Here is a 19,000-nt window from a genome sequence, read left to right on the forward strand (position 1 = left end):
ATAGTATATGTGTCAGTGAAATATTTAAAATGAAAACATGTTACTTTCCTCTTCATTTTCTAATCCATTAGGCTAATGTTCTGAAGTGCATGTTAAGATTTATCATAGACTGACAGCTAAAACTTTGCAATTGTATTTTTAATTTTTAAGCTAAACAGGTTCTGGAGCTTACTGGTCCATCGCAGACCACCTTTACTGACCTGGTTGCTCAACTGGGGTTGTCTGGATCTATCAGACCACAGGGAGAATACACCCTCCTTGCGCCTTTAAATGCTGCTTTCTCTGGTATGTTATGAATTCACTTTCATCACATCTTATACCTCATAAACTTTGATGCATTTCCAAAAACTAAATAAAAAAACACAAGCTCATTAGTTGAATTTCAAAGGAAAAGTTAATTTTCCCAGTTGGTGCTTCATTAAGTAATAAAACTAACTTGTTTGTCAATGACAAACAGATGAATAAATAAAATATGTTTGACATGTGGTCTCCAGTTTTTGGCAGTGCAACTACTGAAATAAATATAATGCACAGAAGTTGATTTGTTTTTAAAATAAAAAATGCAACTTCGACAGTAAATTCTAAACTTGTGGAATTTTCAGAAGTTCATTAAACAGCCCCATCATCCAGTGTAGCCTTTTGGCTTAAATATTGGACTCCCAATGTGACCCTCACTGTGTCACATAAACAGCTTGTGCTCCAGCTTGGAAATATGGAAACAATTGTTCTGTAATTTTGTACTTCAAATACATGACTGTAAATCCAATAAATATGTTAGAAACTGAAATCATTTGGCATTGTTATGTGACAAGTCATTACTATTCCACAACCTAGGAGTGAAAATATTTTTGTGATTAATGATTTTTATATTTTGGCAGATGATGTATTGAGTATGGACCAACGAGTTCTTAAACTGGTTCTGCAAAATCATATTTTGAAAAACAAAATCATTCTGAGTGGACTCTACAATGGGCAGCATTTGGAAACACTTGGAGGAAAGACTCTTAGAGTCTTCATTTACCGCACTGTGAGTAGACTTTATGAACCTAATAGCTTTATTTAATAAATAATATTTGAAGTGTTTCTGGAATGTTGTTATCTTTTGTTTAGAGGCCTTCTTGAGATCTTTGATATATGACAAATTGCAACAAGAAGCAGACTCAATGAAAAATAAATATTTCTGTAATTTCCATCCATTTTCCAACCCGCTGAATCTGAACACATTGTCACGGGGGTCTGCTGGAGCCAATCCCAGCCAACACAGGGCACAAGGCAGGGACCAATCCCGGGCAGGGTGCCAACCCACCGCAGGACACACACAAACACACCCACACACCAAGCACACACTAGGGCCAATTTAGAATCGCCAATCCACCTAACCTGCATGTCTTTGGACTGTGGGAGGAAACCGGAGCGCCCGGAGGAAACCCACACAGACACGGAGAGAACATGCCGGATTGGTTCCTGCCTTGTGCCCTGTGTTGGCTGGGATTGGCTCCAGCAGACCCCCGTGACCCTGTGTTTGGATTCAGCGGGTTGGAAACTGGATGGATGGATAGAGTCAAGAGCAATGGTGGTTATAAAGAAACAAGGAGAGCAAGTGCTTTGGATGATTGAAACAAAGTAGTTGCTTGCTGAACTTTGGAGTCAGCACAGATGCCTGTTCAGCCTTTCATATTTGTCATACCACAAACACTGTGGAAAAATATAAAAAGATGATGAAAGATTGCAGTTGAACTCTTGAAGTACTCTACTTCTTATTTCATTGTGTTTCACATTGATTGGCCATTAAAATGAGTCAATCTTGTGGTACTTTTGAGGCACAATCCAAGATCTGAAAGTGTGATCTAAAGTCATAGGGAACTTGTGTAATCTCTCGTCCCCTACAATTCCTAGTCATATAATTTGACACCCTTTGAAGCCATGAAATTCAGCAAGTGCAGTCATAAAATCTGACATGAGTCCTGAGTACTATACCAGGGAATGCATCACTGAATTATCCACCTTAATAAAAGGATACTTGTCTGGGTGTCTGTCTGTGTCTCATTGCTATGTTCCTGCCATTCCAAAAGAAGGAGCATCACAAACATTTTAGTAATAAAATGAATTGCATTTGTCATTTCAATAGATGGTACATCACAGACATCATTTCCATTGATGTCCATGAGTATGGAATTCACCCTTAAGCCAAAAGAATGTTGCTACATTTACTTTATTAATGCCTTTGAGGATTTCAAATACCTGGAAGAGGTCCCCACGTACTCTCCTTTGCTCAAGACTGAAGAGTCTGTCAGAGCAGGACATGCCCTTAAGTTCTGTACTTGGTTTCTCTCCTCTGCACAGCTTCAAGTGCTGCTATGTCTTTCTTGTAGCATGGTGAACAGAACTGCACACAGTACTCCAGATGTGGTCTTACCAGTGCATTATATAGTTGAGCACAAGTTCCTTTACTTAAATTCAACAGTCTTTATAATATAACCTAACATTTTATCTGTTTTTTAAATCTTCTGTGAATTGCTTTATTGATGAAGGTGTTGCATCAACATAAACCCCTATATTGTTTTAAAAGGTTCCTTCCTGTATGATAGTGTCTCCCATCTGGTATTTATGACTTATTTTCCTTTTTTCCATGTGCAGCACTTTGCACTTTTCTACATAACATTTCATGTTCCAGATGTTTGCCCAGTTCTGAAGGTTGTTCAAGTCTTTTTGAATTCTTTTTCCTGCCTCCTTACTGTTTGCCATCAATCCACTTTTAGTGTAATCTGAGACTTTGACAAGTTTACTAACTATTCCAGAGTCAATGTCATTAGTATAAATCAGAAAGAGTAATGGTCAAAGGGTAGACCCCTGAGGGGCTCTACTGATAACTTTCCTCCATGTTAAACATTCTCCTCTTATCTGTACTTTTATGTCAAGTAGTAACGCAAGAAATGTTTCTCTATATCAATAACTGTTCATAATGTAAAAAAATATCAGAACACTGCATAGCATTAATTTTCCTGAAATAACTTTGAATTGCTTGTATGATTTTTTAATGTTTTTTTTTTAACAGAGTGTATGCATTGAAAATTCTTGCATGATCAGAGGCAGTAAAGAAGGAAGAAATGGTGCCCTACATCTCCTTAGAAACATTATTAAACCAGCAGAGAAACCAATGATTGACATTCTGAGAGGAGATGATAGATTCAGGTACATTTGTATTAATTCATAAAAAGTAAAGATGGCTGAGTAGACAAGCTGGTTTTGTAATAATAATTACTGTTGGTATCATGGCCTCGTGGATATTATCTAAATATGTTTGGATTGGTACAGTTTTGGTGTTAAGTAGGCATGTCCGTAATCATTTATGTGAACATCCTCTGGTGACTCCAGCTTACTCACATAACCGGACCCACTACATGATGTTAGCTTAGTCATTTTATGCTCAGGTGGTTGCCTCTATAAGTTTTTCTTCTATCCATTGTTTCCACTATAAACCTTAGCTTCCCAAAAAACGTGTATGAGATATGAGAAAATAAATATTAATATTGATTATTCTGTTGCCTTTTAAAACCCAAGTTGTGACCAATTTTCTACAGGGTCACAGTGCTATATAAAACATATGCATTTTTGCTACAGTATGTACTGTTTGAGGGTCTGAATGTTACTACCCATTCTGGGCAAAAATAAATAAATAAAACTGTTAATTAATTGCTGTTAACATGTGTGGTTAACACATTCAAAATTTCTATGTTTACATTTTTTAACACAACCTCTAAATGCATTAATTTACTCTGGGCAATTTGACCACTCTTCACACTTAATGAAACATTGCCGAGTGAATATAATCATTTCCTATGTTTCTTCTTGATAATTGATCTTCATCCACACACACCAATAGAGTCGTCATCACTCATCCCGTATGATGCAGGATTGTTCCATATTGAAACATAAAATACAGCATACCGTATTGAATCAGCAAGGGACGTGATTTGACCTGTATTTTTGTACACATTGTTTCATATATACACTAACCCTTCAAAGAGCATAGAATAACATCAAAACAATTAAAATCAAATCACCTATACAAGTGGAGTGAATGAGTTTCATTTTCTTTTCGCTCTGATGGTGCAGATGGACAAGCCCTGTGCACCTTGTGAGTTTGCCAAGATCAACATCATGCTTGCCATTATGCTGTGCTCACATATTGGCAATTAAAAAAAAAAGTCATTATATCATATAGCAGAACATCCAGAAAAAGATGGTACTGTATACACAGTAATGTCAGTGAATGCAAGTTCACCCTTGAAATGCAAGAGGCTATTGAGGTATAGGTCTTAGTGCAAGATACGTTTGTCGTCAAGCTTTTCCAGTCACACATGAAGTTATATCTCACAATTCAGGTGCTATGCTTGTCTGAGCAGCTAAAGAGCAGATGACACAGAGTGGAATCACTTGATTCCTTATTCGTCACTCACACATTCTCCAAAGCAAATATGGTATCTTGTCGTTGTTTAATTAATCATATGTTACCTACTGCAGCCAACATTATAACCTGCATTAGCCTATATTATTCTGTAACCAATAAAATTAGGCAACAATCAGTGCAAATCAGTCATACTAATATTTACATCCATTTGGGCTGAAGATTACAATAGTAACACTTATTTTCTAATTCACAAATGAAACATTTTTTGACAATGAGCAATTTAAACCATCAAAATAATTATAAGATACATATATAGAAGTTTTTTCAGTCTATCTTTGCGATTTAAAATCCCAATATATACATAGCTTCAATCTAATTAATAATTTCTACTCTCCGGTAACAGCTGCAAAGTTGACTCGTGTGTATCAGTTAAGAACAACCTGAGCTGTAACAGTGCGCAAAAGCTGAACCATGATTTTATGTTTCTGTTTTTTTATATTTTTTGTTTGTGTAATTGTTAGTGCATTTGGTATGGTGTGGGCTTCTGTTACACATAACTGTTCAATAAAATAACTGAAATAATTTAATATGCATAGGCATATTTATTATTATTGTTTATTATTAGAAATTAACGACTTTTATGAGTTATTTCTGCTTTATCGCAAAATATCAAAATGCTTGAAGGAAGCATGGTAAATTACCATTAACATGCAATTAATTTTGATTAAAATGTTTCACATTCGATTAATTGCAATTACATTTTTTTTTCAAACAGCAGCCCTACAAATAGGTATTAAAGTTGTCACATGTAGTCTTACATGTTGGTTATAGCATCACACTGAAAATAAATCTAATATGACTGTGAGGTTGTTTATTAAAGAAGTTCTAGAGATGTTAGGCCTTAGGCACCTTACAAAAGTAACTTCTCTCTGTGATATATTTTCAATTGTAAGACATAGAAAGCAAAACAAAAGACTGTAGAACTTTATCATGTGGTGACAATTATCTTCAAAGCTTGTATGCAATAACCAAGGGATCATGAGTGTGTGTGTGTGTGTGTGTGTTTGAGTGTGTGTTTGAGTGTATGCAGCTCAGAGGAAGAACTGGCTAGACTAAAGATCTAAGTGGCCTTCAGCAGCATGGTAGTTATTTGCAGATGTGCCAACATGTGCTTACCAGAAACAGTATACCTACCTGCCAAAGAACACAAAGCTCATCGTAACTTGACACAAATATGGTATGGCATCCAATAGTCCAGGTTCCACTTCTGTTATCACACGAAGGCTCTGTCTTCCATGAAACTTTATATTTTGTTAATTTGCTTTTTGTAGCATATTTCTAAGCCTTGTGGAAGCAGCAGGCTTGACTGAGATGCTCAAACAAGAAGGAGATTGGACTCTATTTGCACCCACAAATGATGCTTTTGAAAACTTAAGTGAAGAGGAAATGGAACTTCTCACAAGTAAGGAGACTTTTCACAGTTATTAAGAGTAACATCCATTCATGAAACATACAGTATTATAGAAAATGACAATGGAATGGAGACTCCAATGTGACAGACACATGCATTGTTGCTATGTATATTGTCAAACAGTAAATCATGGTGGATGTATAGGCATTAAATTCGTTCAAGCTAAATAAAATCCATAAGGAGCAGTAGTTAGTGTTGCTACCTCCCAGCTCTGGAGACCTCGGTTCAATTTCTGGTCTAGTCACTGGCAGTGGCGGCTCATAGCTAAAATTAGTGGGGGTGCTGCTCCAGAAAATTTTTAGCCTTTGTTTTAAAATTGTGTAAAAGGAAACAAACATGTATAAAAAGAAAATTTATTCAGAAACCGAAAAAAAAATGAATCAAATAGAATAGCTGGAAGCAGGATAATAATCTAATTCTACACTTTATCACATTCAAGAATATGGTACATGGTTTTTAAGCACAACAGACGCAGAGTAAAAAAAAATAAAACACTACCTTCCACCAGCACGCCAGGGTCAGCACTGCGGGAGCGACAGTGCTCTCTTGCAGCCTTGCGTGCAGCTTCCTTTGTGCACGTGCGCATGCGCACAACAACCAAACAGCACGCCGCTGGAACTGTGAAGCGCACAGTTCCATACAAAGATTTTTGTATCTTTTTCATAAACTGGGGGATGGCTACTAACATTAAGCTTAAGGATTATATATTGTACAAGTATAAAGAAAGAATTAAAGAAAAAGGACTCATTATATTAAATGTTATCGATAATATCAAGTGGAAATAGGGGGTGCTGCAGTTTCACAGTGCCTATACACAAGCCGCCACTGGTCACTGGCTTCATGGCCAGCAGTCATATCACATGCACTTCAGAATAGGTCATCCACCTGAAGCTAAGCATGTTTTTGCCCGGTCAGTACTTGGATGTTTAAAGTTTGAATTGCAGCTGGAAGAAGTGTTGATGAGCCCACCATGGGATACTTACCCTGTGATCTTGTCTGGATCCCAATGCCCTGTGCAGTGGCAGGGACACTATGATACAAAAACATTGTTATCCTTCAGATGAAATGTAAAACCCTCTGTGGTCATTAAAGATCCCTGGGCATCTTTCGAAAAGAGTAGGGTGTATCCTGATGTCGTGGCTAAATTACTCATCATGGCCTGGCCATTCTGCACCCTAGTAATCCTCTGTCTCACCCCTTCACCATTTAATAGCTAATGTGTGATGAGCATGCTGTCTCAAAATGGCTGCCACTGCATCTTTCTGGTGGATGCTACACGTTGGTGATGGTTGAAGTTGCTCCCCCCTCTTAATGTAAATTGTTTTCAGTGTCTTGAAATGTCCTATATAAATGTCTTCTTCTTCTACATGGAATTTGCACATTCTCCCTGTACCCACCTTGTTTTTTTTTTAGATATTTTAGTTTCCTCTCACATATTGCAGGTATACTGTACATTATGCTAATTGTTGACTTTCAGTCATTATGTAATTATGGGAAGCATGAGTGTTAAGGGTTCACCCTGCCTTGTACCTGATGTGGCTAAGACAGGCTTTGGGCCTTCCAATGAGAAAAAAAATTAACGAGATACATCTAATTTAATTACTTTTTCTGTAAACTGTTTCAGTTTATATTTTCAGTCATTTTCTTTTGATTTTTTTCAGGTGATATAAATACATTGAGGACAATTCTTCTGTATCACTTTTCTAATGGAGTTTTCATTGGTGGGGGAATGGAGCTTGGTGTCACTAACCTCCTGAAGACAATCCAAGGAAATAACCTCATGGTTAAAGCAGTAAGTACATCAAACAACATTTTAGATGCATTGCCTACGAATCATTGCAGTGTGTTTCACAGGTGACATTAACACAAGGGTGTAAAAAAGAAACAGTTGACTAGAGTTTGCACTTTTAGAATGAGATAATCTGTAAATCAAACAATAAGCACATAATGCCTTGTTCCGTAGATGGAAAATACAATTTATAATTTTGATATAGATATGAATTTCCTCAAAGGTAATTTCCATTTAGGTTTTTTTTTAATCATTTTTGTGTGTTCTTGGTGTAGTGAATAATATCTGACAGAATTTCCTTTGAGAAGTTAGCAAAAAAGATGATAATATTAAGTTGCACTTTGGGAAAATTATGCCAAAAACAATTAAAGACTGTACTAATAAACCCTGACAATTTCTTATACGTTGTGTAAGGTGATCTTTAATTATTACTTTTTGATTAAGACACATTACTATCCAATGATGCGTCTTTACTCTAACTTTAACATAACTCAAAATTATTTAAGAGATTTTCACAGAGAGTATTTTAAAGACGGGGCACATTAACTAAACAAATGTGAAAGAGGAGAGCCAAAACGCACGTTTAAATTCAGAAACTGAGGTGAATGAGCAATGAATGGGAAACGGCATTCACTAAGAGTGGAATGTTGTGGGTCCAAAATTGTGGTTTCATTTCATATCTTTATACATGAACAATGAACTGGGACTAGAAATTAATGTCATTTGACATCTACAGTAAGGGGATATGAAGATTCATAGTTCTAGCTACAGGATTTTGGGCCAGATGTAGATTTTAATACAGAATGTTTTTTGTGAAAGTCTAATGACTCAATCAGATGTCAGGCAAAGAGGAGACAATGGAGGTTGCTAAGGTGCATGGGTCAATTCTGGTGCATGTCCATAATCATTTATATGGACATCCTCTGGTGACTCCAGCTTACTCACATAACCTGACCATTACATGATGTTAGTTTAGTCATTTATACTCAGGTGGTTGTCTCTATAAGTGTGCTGTTCAAAGCACAGTTGTTTATAAGATGCAGTACCTAACAACTAGATGTTTATAGGATCCAGTACCTATTGACAAGGAACAGTAAACAGCTTGTACAAAAATGAATGAATAATAACGGTGAGGTTCATGGCTGGTGAGGCACGGACTCCTTCAGAGTCAGATTTACAAATATATGAACCCAAAAGATTCACTTATTCACTATTCAGTTAGCAACCAGCATCCACACTGAGTACTTGTTATGTTTCATATCTCATCAGCATTCTTTACACACACATAGGTAAGGTACATATCTGGCTACTAAAAAACGTTACATTTATAGCGGCGAGATAGAGCGGAGAGAGCACACTTTGCTCCACACCCTCCATGTGTTCTAAATTTGCCGTTGCAATTCCACAATTCATACTCATTCAGTACAAATGTATGTATAGAATGGTGTACAAAAAATGGATTTCAATTTTGATTGGTATTGAAATATTTAGTTGTCTTTAAAAGCTTTTAATTCTGATGCTTTAATCAATTATAATACAGACTGTTCAACAAAAGGATAACACAAAAACAAAAGAATATTTTATTTAAGGTCAAAATTATTTTTTAAATATTGGATTTTTTTTCTTAGTCTAATCCCATTTTTCATAAAATTGAAAACCGTTTATGGTCTTACCCTTATTTGTAAATGAAGTCCATGCGCCTATCCTTCTCCACGAAAGTCTCAGTCACTTTCTTGTAAAAGTCCTCCTTATTTTTCTTTAGTTTTAAAAATCTTAATCTTCCATTTTGGCAGTCAGTCGGAAAAAAAAAAATAAAAATAAACGGGCCGCTGCAGTGCACTTCACATTCTGATATCGCTAACTTATTGGCACCTCTGCGTAGAAGAACAGCAGCAATGAGCACCTGTTGGGCTCACATGTGCCCCCTTCAGGGTGGCATGGTACTGTCTACCTCGCCTTGTGCCTTTTCACTGCGGTTTTATGGCCGATCATCAAGACTAAATATGTCACACATATTCATTAAAGATATTAACCAGATTGTGGAAAGTCAGGGTGTATAATAATAGTTTATGCAAACATTATATTGGCGACATACAGACAGACAGCAACAGGCACGCACCAATCGCACGCATCAACCCAGTGTGTGAGGGAAAGGACAGTCCAAGGTGAGGCTCCGCTTGTGTCTGCCGCACCTCGGGTTTCTCTTATCTATTTGAACAGGAAATGAGCTAATTCAGCAATTTTGACTATAAAAATGATCAGTATCATTGGAATCATACAGAAAACAAATTTATAGCACAGACCAGTGGACACATTTATTTTACGTTATCATTATTAGTTTTTTACTTTTCATGATGACAGGTGAGGCTCTGCCTCACTTGCCTCCCTTGACCGCACGTCCCTAGTCCAGCAACACTTCATTGCCCACAAATAATGTCTGCAAACATTAGAAGAACTCATTTCTTCCATATAGAATGAAATCCTTTCTTCTATCCATTGTTTCCACTATAAATCTTAGCTTCCCAACAACTGCATATGAGGTGAAGAATAATGTAAGAAAATAAGTATTAATATATATTATTCTGTAGCTTTTTAAAACCCAAATTGTCACCAATTTTCTACAGGGTCACAGTGCTATATAAAACATATGTGTTTTTGCTATGCACTGTTTTAGTGTCTGAATGTTACAACCCATCCTGTGCAAAAAAATAAAATAATAATAATTAAATCTGCTAATTAATTGCTGTTAACATGTGTGATTAACACATTCAAAATTTCTATGTTTACATTTTTTAACACAACCCCTAAATGTGTTAATTTACTCTGGTCAAAGAGGAGACAATGGAGGTTGCTAAGGTCAATTCTGGTGCCTCTGTCAAGTAATCTTGACTGGGGCAGGAGTTGTTGTCAGCATCTGAGACTCAATGCAAAGGAGTACAATTTCATGAGTTCTTCTCAAGCTCACATAATAAATAATTCAATTACCAGTAGCAAAAATAGGAAATGTTTGTTGTATTCTAAATGTTTGACATTACTAAGGCTTAGAATATATAAGGGAGCTTTTGTATGTGTAAGGTGAGCCCATTAATCAACCTTCATCTTCAAATGTGAAATTAATTGACTACCGCTTTACAACATGCAATTACATGCCACTCCAAAATATGTCCTGTCAAAATGATACCACAATCTGAGCTGTTAACTGTATAATTACTTGTAAAATATATATTCTTGTCAGTCTGTCAGTTTTAATGGGAAATGCCTCCAGTTAGTTTCTCTTTGTGAAAAGTATTACAAGCAGAATGAATTGAGCACAGCAGCCCAAAAAGTAATATGTATATAGTTACCTGAAATGATAAAAATCACCCTTACTTGTAACTAAATCCATCTTTAAAGAAAAGGTAACACAAATAAAAACATTGTCAAATGTAACAGTAGCACTTTAGGTCTGCAAAAATGCATCTATTACTCATTTACTCTTATGTAAGAAGACCTTAATAGACACTTTTCAGGTCTTCATAACACTAACAAAGCATCAGTAAAGTGTTTATTGATCTCTGCAATGTGGCCCACTAACAAACCTTCACTTTGGAGTATTCCTGAGGTGTTTTTAACTGAGACACACATTTCTCTTGAAATTACATATAGTACTAGACCTGTGAATCTTTCATATCAACAAGTCATTTTACCATCATGTCAATATGCCACACAGTATAGAGATGAGAACCCATCTACTGAAGTTTCTATAGGTGTTATGAAGATCTAATGAAGCCTTTGCTAAGGTCTTGCTACATAAGAGTAAATAAATAATAGATGTGTTTTTGCAGTACTAAAGTATTTCCATGTTTACCTCTTCTTACTACGTATTGTTTATGTAATCAGTAAGTGACTATGTAATTACATTTTTACTTTTAATTGATACATACAATATCAAGTTTAAAATCAAGATCTATCAAGATTATTAAACCTTGTTCAAAATTTGAATAATAGTAATAATAATAATAATACATTTTATTTATACAGTATATCAAGGGAGCATGGGAAATAATAAATTGCATTTTATAGAAGACAGTTAATCTGGTGATGTTAACAACCATTTTTTTTTCCTAAGATAAATAACACTATTTTGGCAAATGAGGTAAAGGCAGAAGAGAGTGATCTCATGGCAAATAATGGTGTCATTCATGTGGTGAAATCCCTGCTATACCCAGCTGGTAATTATTCTTTTATATTGTATAGTTAATGATAAATGCTGTATTTTATCACAGTAAAAATAATGCCATGGTTTAGAGATTCTAGTTTGGTCCTAAATGTGCACAGTTGCTGCAGGTGTTTGGTCCAGCCTTTATTAGAAGTCAATACTGACAGATAACAGAACTTGTTTTTCTTTTTTTTATTTCTACGGCCTGTACAGTAAATGCTAACATTCTATCACATCAGGTCACTTTATATGTTATAGATTTTTCTTTGTATAAATTACCATCCAAATGATTGTGGCCAGTAAAACATTACTAATTATCAGTTGTTCATGTTTTTCTTTTCTGTTTCTTTCTAAATATTTTATTTAGCAGATAAGTAATGATAAACTCACACAGGTGACAAAGTTAGATTGAACTACTGGTCACTATGCCATCTGCATTTCATTCCCAATTGGCAGATAAATAAGAAAACAAAAAGCAATTAAAACAGTGAATGCAGCTCTTTAAAACTAAAAGAAGCAATTAATGGTCGGGAATATTAACAAATGAGTAAACTAAAGCTGGTGTCACATTACATGAACTTTAGTTGTGGTGCGTGCCAGACTTGCCAACAGCAGTTGCTTATCTCATCTCTGCACCATGTAATTTTAAACGACTGAAAATCACTGAGATTGTCTAATTTTCCAACTGCGCTCTAACCTTCTGGCACAATTGTGTTTTTGCCCCTTTTTGTGATACCCAGTAGCATCCTGCCTGGCAGAACTGGCGCAGTACAAAGTGTTAATAGCTACTGCGAGTTCAGCTGCAATGTTGGCCCTTTTTGTCCTAATTCTGTTACGATATTTCAAACATGAGACATCGCACAGATAAAGTTCTATACTGTTTGCAAGGCCCAAAACACCCACACTCCTTATTTCTCATTGCTGCATTATATTCATTGAACTTCCAGAAGAATATAGATTGGTTGACAGCGCTCATTCACACAAGTTGACCCCTACAACTAAAGTCAAAATCAAGCCTGTCTGATTTTATCAGAGAGAGTCATGGTGTAGCTGGATTGAGTCACTAGCCATGTCACATTACACCACTGACTTCACAGCAGCTTGCCTCCACAGACTCCTCAGACTTAACTGAATAACAGGCTATAACTGAAAAACACTGGAAAACTCGGGAATATGACATAACTTTAAATTAAGAACAAAATGTTGCTGGAGCATTGGCTCCAGCAGACCCCCGTGACCCTGTAGTTAGGATATGGCGGGTTGGATAATGGATGGATGGATGGATGTTGCTTGAGCAATAGTTGTTTTGGCAACAATAATTAGTTTCTAATTAAGAAATTATGAAGGAACAAAAACTTGCAGTGGCACTCCAGGACCAAAGTTGAACGCCCTGCCATAGATAATCAAACAGAAATAGGTTTATCACCTTTTGGAACTATATGTAAGCAAAATTTCATAATATACTTATAATGATAATAGATTAAATACAAGACATACTTTCAACTTAATAAAGCTTTCTACCAAGCATTCACAGGTTGTTTGTATACATATTCTGGGAGCTATTAAAACACAAAAAAGCAATTGCATCAAAACAATTCTGCAATTGTCCAACAATTTGTCCATGAGGTGATAATATTTATAAGAACATGATCTGTTTTCTCATTCCTTCCTTTCCTTTACTGCATTTCATTACTTATATATATATATATATATATATATATATATATATATATATATATATATATATGCCACAAACCCCAATCTCCCCCAAAGTCCAGGCCAACCACACTATGCCATTTCTTCGGACCACCTCCTTCTCTGTGTTCTCTGACCTCGTCCTTCTTCCACCCGACTCCAGCCTTGAATGAAGGGAGGTGGCCCCTTTTATCTCCACCTGGATGTGCTCCAGGTGTGCACCGGCAATCTCCCACGGACACGCCCCAGTGTGGCGGAAGTGCCGGCTGTCTCCCCGGAAGCACTCCGGGTGTCCCCTCTCTTCTTCCCCCCAGCACTTCCTAGTGTGGCAGAAGTGCTGGAGTCCAGGGTCCTCCAAGCATGGGGACGCCCCCTGGCGGTGACCACGGACCCCTACAGGGTTGAGCTTCCAAGCCCTGTACCCGTGGCCCCCAATACAACCAGGGCGGTCGCCCCCTTATGGTCTGGAGGAGGCATGAGCCCTCCTCCTGTCTTCCTGGGCGTCCCGGCCGGGTATGAACCACAGCCGGGTGCCACAATATATATATTATATACTGTATATATGTGTATTATAAATATATATATATATATTATCAGCAGTGGAAATTTCGAAGTTTAAACTGTGGGGTCTTTCCTTTGTTTTCCTGGTTGTGACTATGCTTGGCACCTGAGAATCTGCTTAGAAAACACTGAGAGAATACTTACACACATTTGCATATACATCAGTGTATCATCAGACGGGTTTATGCTTTGTGATATTAAAGTATAGACCGTGCTTTGAGATGTAAGCTACAGTATTTTATCTGTTAGTTTGTTACTGGCCAGCAGAGTGGCAGAGCAGTTAGTGACATTGGCTGAGAGCTCCACATCCTACCTGTGTGGGTTTTGCATATTGAATTTGTCTTCCAAATTTTGAAAGTGGTTCTGCTGTAAAGCAAAGTAAAGTAGCAAGTTTATGCTTACCTTCTTCAAATATTTTCAACGTAGCACAGAACAAGTTCAGAGCCCTGTTAATTAGTCATGTTTGCTTTATTGTGTGTGTAGTAGAGCCAGTCTGAGTATCTAATGCCAGTCTGCCATGATCGAAATGTTGTACTGGTCATGATGAGGTTGATCATGAGTGCTCCGTCAAATAAACTTTAATAAGAATATAAAATACATTAAATAGTTTAAAGATTCAAGAATGAATAGCAAACTAGGAAATTCAGATTTTAAATGAAGGAGCTTGTTGGTCTGATGGATGAGCTTATTGGGCTGAGTGGCCTGTTCTTGTCACAGTATCCCTAATGTTCTGAAGAGAAACTTGCTAAGTAAAAATGTCTCAGATTGCTAAATGTGAGTATAAGTGTCACTCAGCTTAGTTGTTCGAGGAAATTATCAGTAGATGTATACTGACTTCCTGCGGTGGGCTGGCGCCCTGCCCGGGGTTTGTTTCCTGCCTTGCGCCCTGTGTTGGCTGGGATTGGCTCCAGCAGACCCCCGTGACCCTGTAGTTAGGATATAGCGGGTTGGATAATGGATGGATGGATGTACTGACTTCTGATATGGTGTCATTTTTGGCTTTTAGATTTTTGACTGGGCTTCACTGAGTTAAAGATTTTAGAGCAATATGCATACAACAGAAGTTTATTGGTGCCATCTTGTGTAGTCTGCATCATTTTCCAACAGTTAGCTCTATGTGTGTCATTGCTTTTACTAACTGATTAGGTTCCAAATTTATCCTGCCAGCTGTATGTAAAGGCAAAAGATATATAAGTATTAATTTTGAAAAAAACTGCTTTTATATATCTATAAAACTAGTTCTTGAACACCTTTCCAGCTGCAGTTCTGAACCAAACTCTTTTTTGAACTTTAAATATGTTCATATGTTCTTTCAGATACTGTTTACCAATTGGAAATTTACATTCTATAAAATATACAATAACACTTTTGCATTAATTAACTTTAAACCACCATCACATTATATATTGTTGCCTAAACTGGCAGTCTAAATAGTAAATCCTGTGACACGTGGATAGTAAACACAGGTAGGGAAAATGATGACATGCTTCATTATGCAAGAGTATCAACATGCATGTGTGTCAACTTTTTATTTATTTTTTTTGCTTTTAAACAATCTTATGAATTATTTTGAAAACTTAACGTTAAGTATTCATATTTCTTCTATCTAATTTCAGACATGCCTGTGGGAAATAATGAACTGCTCGCCATTCTGAAGAAGCTGATTAAAAATATTCACTTGAAGGTAAGAAAAATAATGATAATAATAATAATAATAAATGATAATAATAAAAAAGTGACCAATCTGTGCCTTTCTCAAAAGTATTTACAATACTTATTGGACAGGTTGACAGATGAGATTAGAGAGGAGTCCCCGTGGACTACTAATGTTTGCTGATGACATTGTGATCTGTAGCGATAGTAGGGAGCAGGTTGAAGAGACCCTGGAGAGGTGGAGATATGCTCTAGAGAGGAGAGGAATGAAGGTCAGTAGGAACAAGACAGAATACATGTGTGTAAATGAGAGGGAGGTCAGTGGAATGGTGAGGATGCAAGAAGTAGAGCTGGCAAAGGCGGATGAGTTTAAATACTTGGGATCAACAGTACAGAGTAATGGGGATTGTGGAAGAGAGGTGAAAAAGAGAGTGCAGGCAGGATGGAATGGGTGGAAAAGAGCGTCAGAAGTAATTTGTGACAGATGGATATCAGCAAGAGTTGGTTTGGACATGTACAGAGAAGAGATGCTGAGTATATTGGGAGAAGGATGCTAAGGATAAAGCTGCCAAGGAAGAGGACAAGAGGAAGGCCTAAGAGGAGGTTTATGGATGTGGTGAGAGAGGACATGTAGGTGGTGGGTGTAACAGAACAAGATGGAGAGGACAGGAGGATAGGGAAAAAGATGATCCGCTGTGGCAACCCCTAACAGGAGAGGCCAAAAGAAGAAGAAGAAGAATTATGAGGTTAAGACAAATGGTTGTATTCAGTCCACCCCTTGAGATGTACTACTTCTAGTCTTCTGATTTTAAATTCTCCCTTAACTCCAGATGTGTTTTCATGCATTTTGTTGAAGTGATTACCTTATTTTATAGAAAGCTTTTTAAAGTTCAAAGATTTTTTAGGAATGGATAACAATGTATTTGATTTGATCTTCTACAGGATATATATGAATTTAGATGTTTATTACTTTAAAAATGATCAAATCCTTCTGTCACTGATTCTCCATCAGAGAACTAAATATACCTTAATGTGAAGGAAATAAGAAATGGCCAAAGAAAAGCTTTCAATTATGGGCACATTAGAAAAAGTTGTACTGAACTGAGCTGTCATAGAAGATGGCATTAATAGCACACTGGTCAATCTTTTATGCCTGAGCCATTAGAAAAAAAGAACTACAATTAAAATCAAAATCATCAAGCATTACACAGCATCTATAAGTGGAATTGCCTGTAAGATCTCCATATAAAAATTTCTTTATAGCCATACTGTACTAAAAAGTATGCTTTATGAATGACTGGCACCCTCTCCAGACTTAATGTTTGCTTTGTGCCAAGGGCAGCTGGGGTATGTGAGAAAATTAACTGTTTGAGGAATTGTTGGACGTAACTTATAATCTACAATATGGTAAAACACTAAGGTCTGTGTGTCCTGTTCCTTTGAGCAATCTGATTGGTCAGTTTGGCTTTGGTGTGATTGGTCAGTTTGGCTTTGGTGATGAAACGAGAAGGAGGTGCAAGTGTGAGACACATAAGGAGGAATAAAGGCGTATGAGGCACACTGAAAGCATCGCTTTCAAAGATGTATAAAACTGAACAGGAGGTGAGAAAGGCACCTCAAAATGAATGAGTCTGAGAAGTAGATTTTATGGGAATGCGCTAGAGACAGGGAGAGCCCAGGTAAGAGACATTCACAAACACATACAGAAGAAAGGCGCTGAAGATACACATAGGGCAAAAGATAACAAATATTTTATAATTATTCTGTTACCTATTTTTGACAGGTACTATGGTTAGTATAACAATAAAACACTTCTTCATTTTACAATTAAATGTACAGGGTGATACAGGAGGCTGGGTGTGAATACTAGATTGTACATTGACTCTAAGGAGTATATGTAGAAATGGTGAATGTAATTGGTGGCCCTAAATTGGCCCACTTTGAACATGAGAGTGTCTTGTGATAGATTTCTATTCTGTTTAGCTGTGGGCCTAATGTTGCTACCTGCAACTCAGATTAAGTTCAATATGAAAAAATATAAACAAAGAATGGCTGCATACATGGTCTCTTCTGGTGTAGCAACCTTTGGTTGTTTAGTTTGTTTGATACTAACTTACACAGAGTAAGGCCATATCTTTAAAAAGTATAACATTTCTAGATTTCTTAATGTTAATCTTCCAATTCTTTTATGTCTTTCAGTTTATACAGGGATACAAATACAAGGAAATCCCATTAACTTTCATTAGTAAGTATATTTTTTATTCAGCTGTAGCAGATAATGATGAATTTCATTTTATTTTACCATTTGAATAATTAACAGGTTGTAAGAACTGGAAGCCCTTTGTCCTAAGTGCTTGCTTAGAACGTAATGTCTAAAAGGGAAATGAAGGCACTTACAATGACCTTCTGGATTTCTTCTTTAAATTCAAAATTAGTTTTGGTCATATCATAGAGTAAACCCCAATAATTGGATGGGTTTTACAACACAAAACAATGAATATTATCCTATCTTCTACACTATGTGTAACTACAAGGTTTTTATGATAGAGAACCCTTCTTTGGGTGTAAAAGTTTTTAAATATAATTAAAATATCACAGCAAAGGAAGGCTTTGAAATTTTGAAAACTAGCAAAATGACCTTGACCTTTATTGTGAGACCTGTATATTATTACCATGAAAGGAGTACATAAAAATAAGAATTATATGTGATCAATGAATACCTGTGTTTTTGTAATCTACGATAGTAATTAATTTTCATTACCCCTCAGTTCTTATTATATATAAGTATCTCGTCAACAAAAATGATCTACCTAATTGTACTGCAACTTTTATTTTGCAGAACGCATTCATACCACTAAAATAGTTGAACCAGAGATTAAAGTCACTGGAGGACATACCATTACTAAAGTAATTTCTGGAGGTAATTCTTTTATGCATAATTTGGTTTTAAAATAATTATCTGTGTCTTGAAATATTCCAATTTTACTGTACATATGTTCCAAAGACGTTTCTTTGTTTCCTAATTCCCTCCATTAGAAAGCATAAACATCTTTATATGTTTTAGTGTAATACTGCATTTTTAAATGCATATACAGAGGTGAAAAATGTATAATCTAACATTTTGTTAGGTTTTTAATTATATATATGTTTATGCTCTTTAAGGCTGTTGTCTGGGATGAGCACTACATAAAATCAATTTAAACTTTAGACTTAAATGGGCTG

At 36.3% G+C, this 19,000-nt stretch overlaps 1 protein-coding gene across 3 annotated transcripts in view; it reads left to right on the forward strand.

The window, feature by feature from the left end:
- Positions 1–19,000, forward strand: part of LOC114649903 (periostin-like) — a 75,612-nt gene that overhangs the window by 35,179 nt on the left and 21,433 nt on the right. For all 3 annotated transcript variants that reach the window (XM_028799273.2, XM_028799275.2, XM_028799274.2), the window contains exons 9-17: positions 151–285; positions 879–1,027; positions 3,056–3,192; positions 5,743–5,873; positions 7,544–7,674; positions 11,780–11,882; positions 15,742–15,809; positions 17,978–18,023; positions 18,618–18,698. In XM_028799273.2, the coding sequence (XP_028655106.1) occupies positions 151–285; positions 879–1,027; positions 3,056–3,192; positions 5,743–5,873; positions 7,544–7,674; positions 11,780–11,882; positions 15,742–15,809; positions 17,978–18,023; positions 18,618–18,698 (981 nt within the window). The remainder of the gene's footprint in view (positions 1–150; positions 286–878; positions 1,028–3,055; positions 3,193–5,742; positions 5,874–7,543; positions 7,675–11,779; positions 11,883–15,741; positions 15,810–17,977; positions 18,024–18,617; positions 18,699–19,000) is intronic.

This window comes from Erpetoichthys calabaricus, chromosome 4 (assembly GCF_900747795.2).
Source record: "Erpetoichthys calabaricus chromosome 4, fErpCal1.3, whole genome shotgun sequence".
Classification (NCBI taxonomy): Eukaryota; Metazoa; Chordata; class Cladistia; order Polypteriformes; family Polypteridae; genus Erpetoichthys; species Erpetoichthys calabaricus.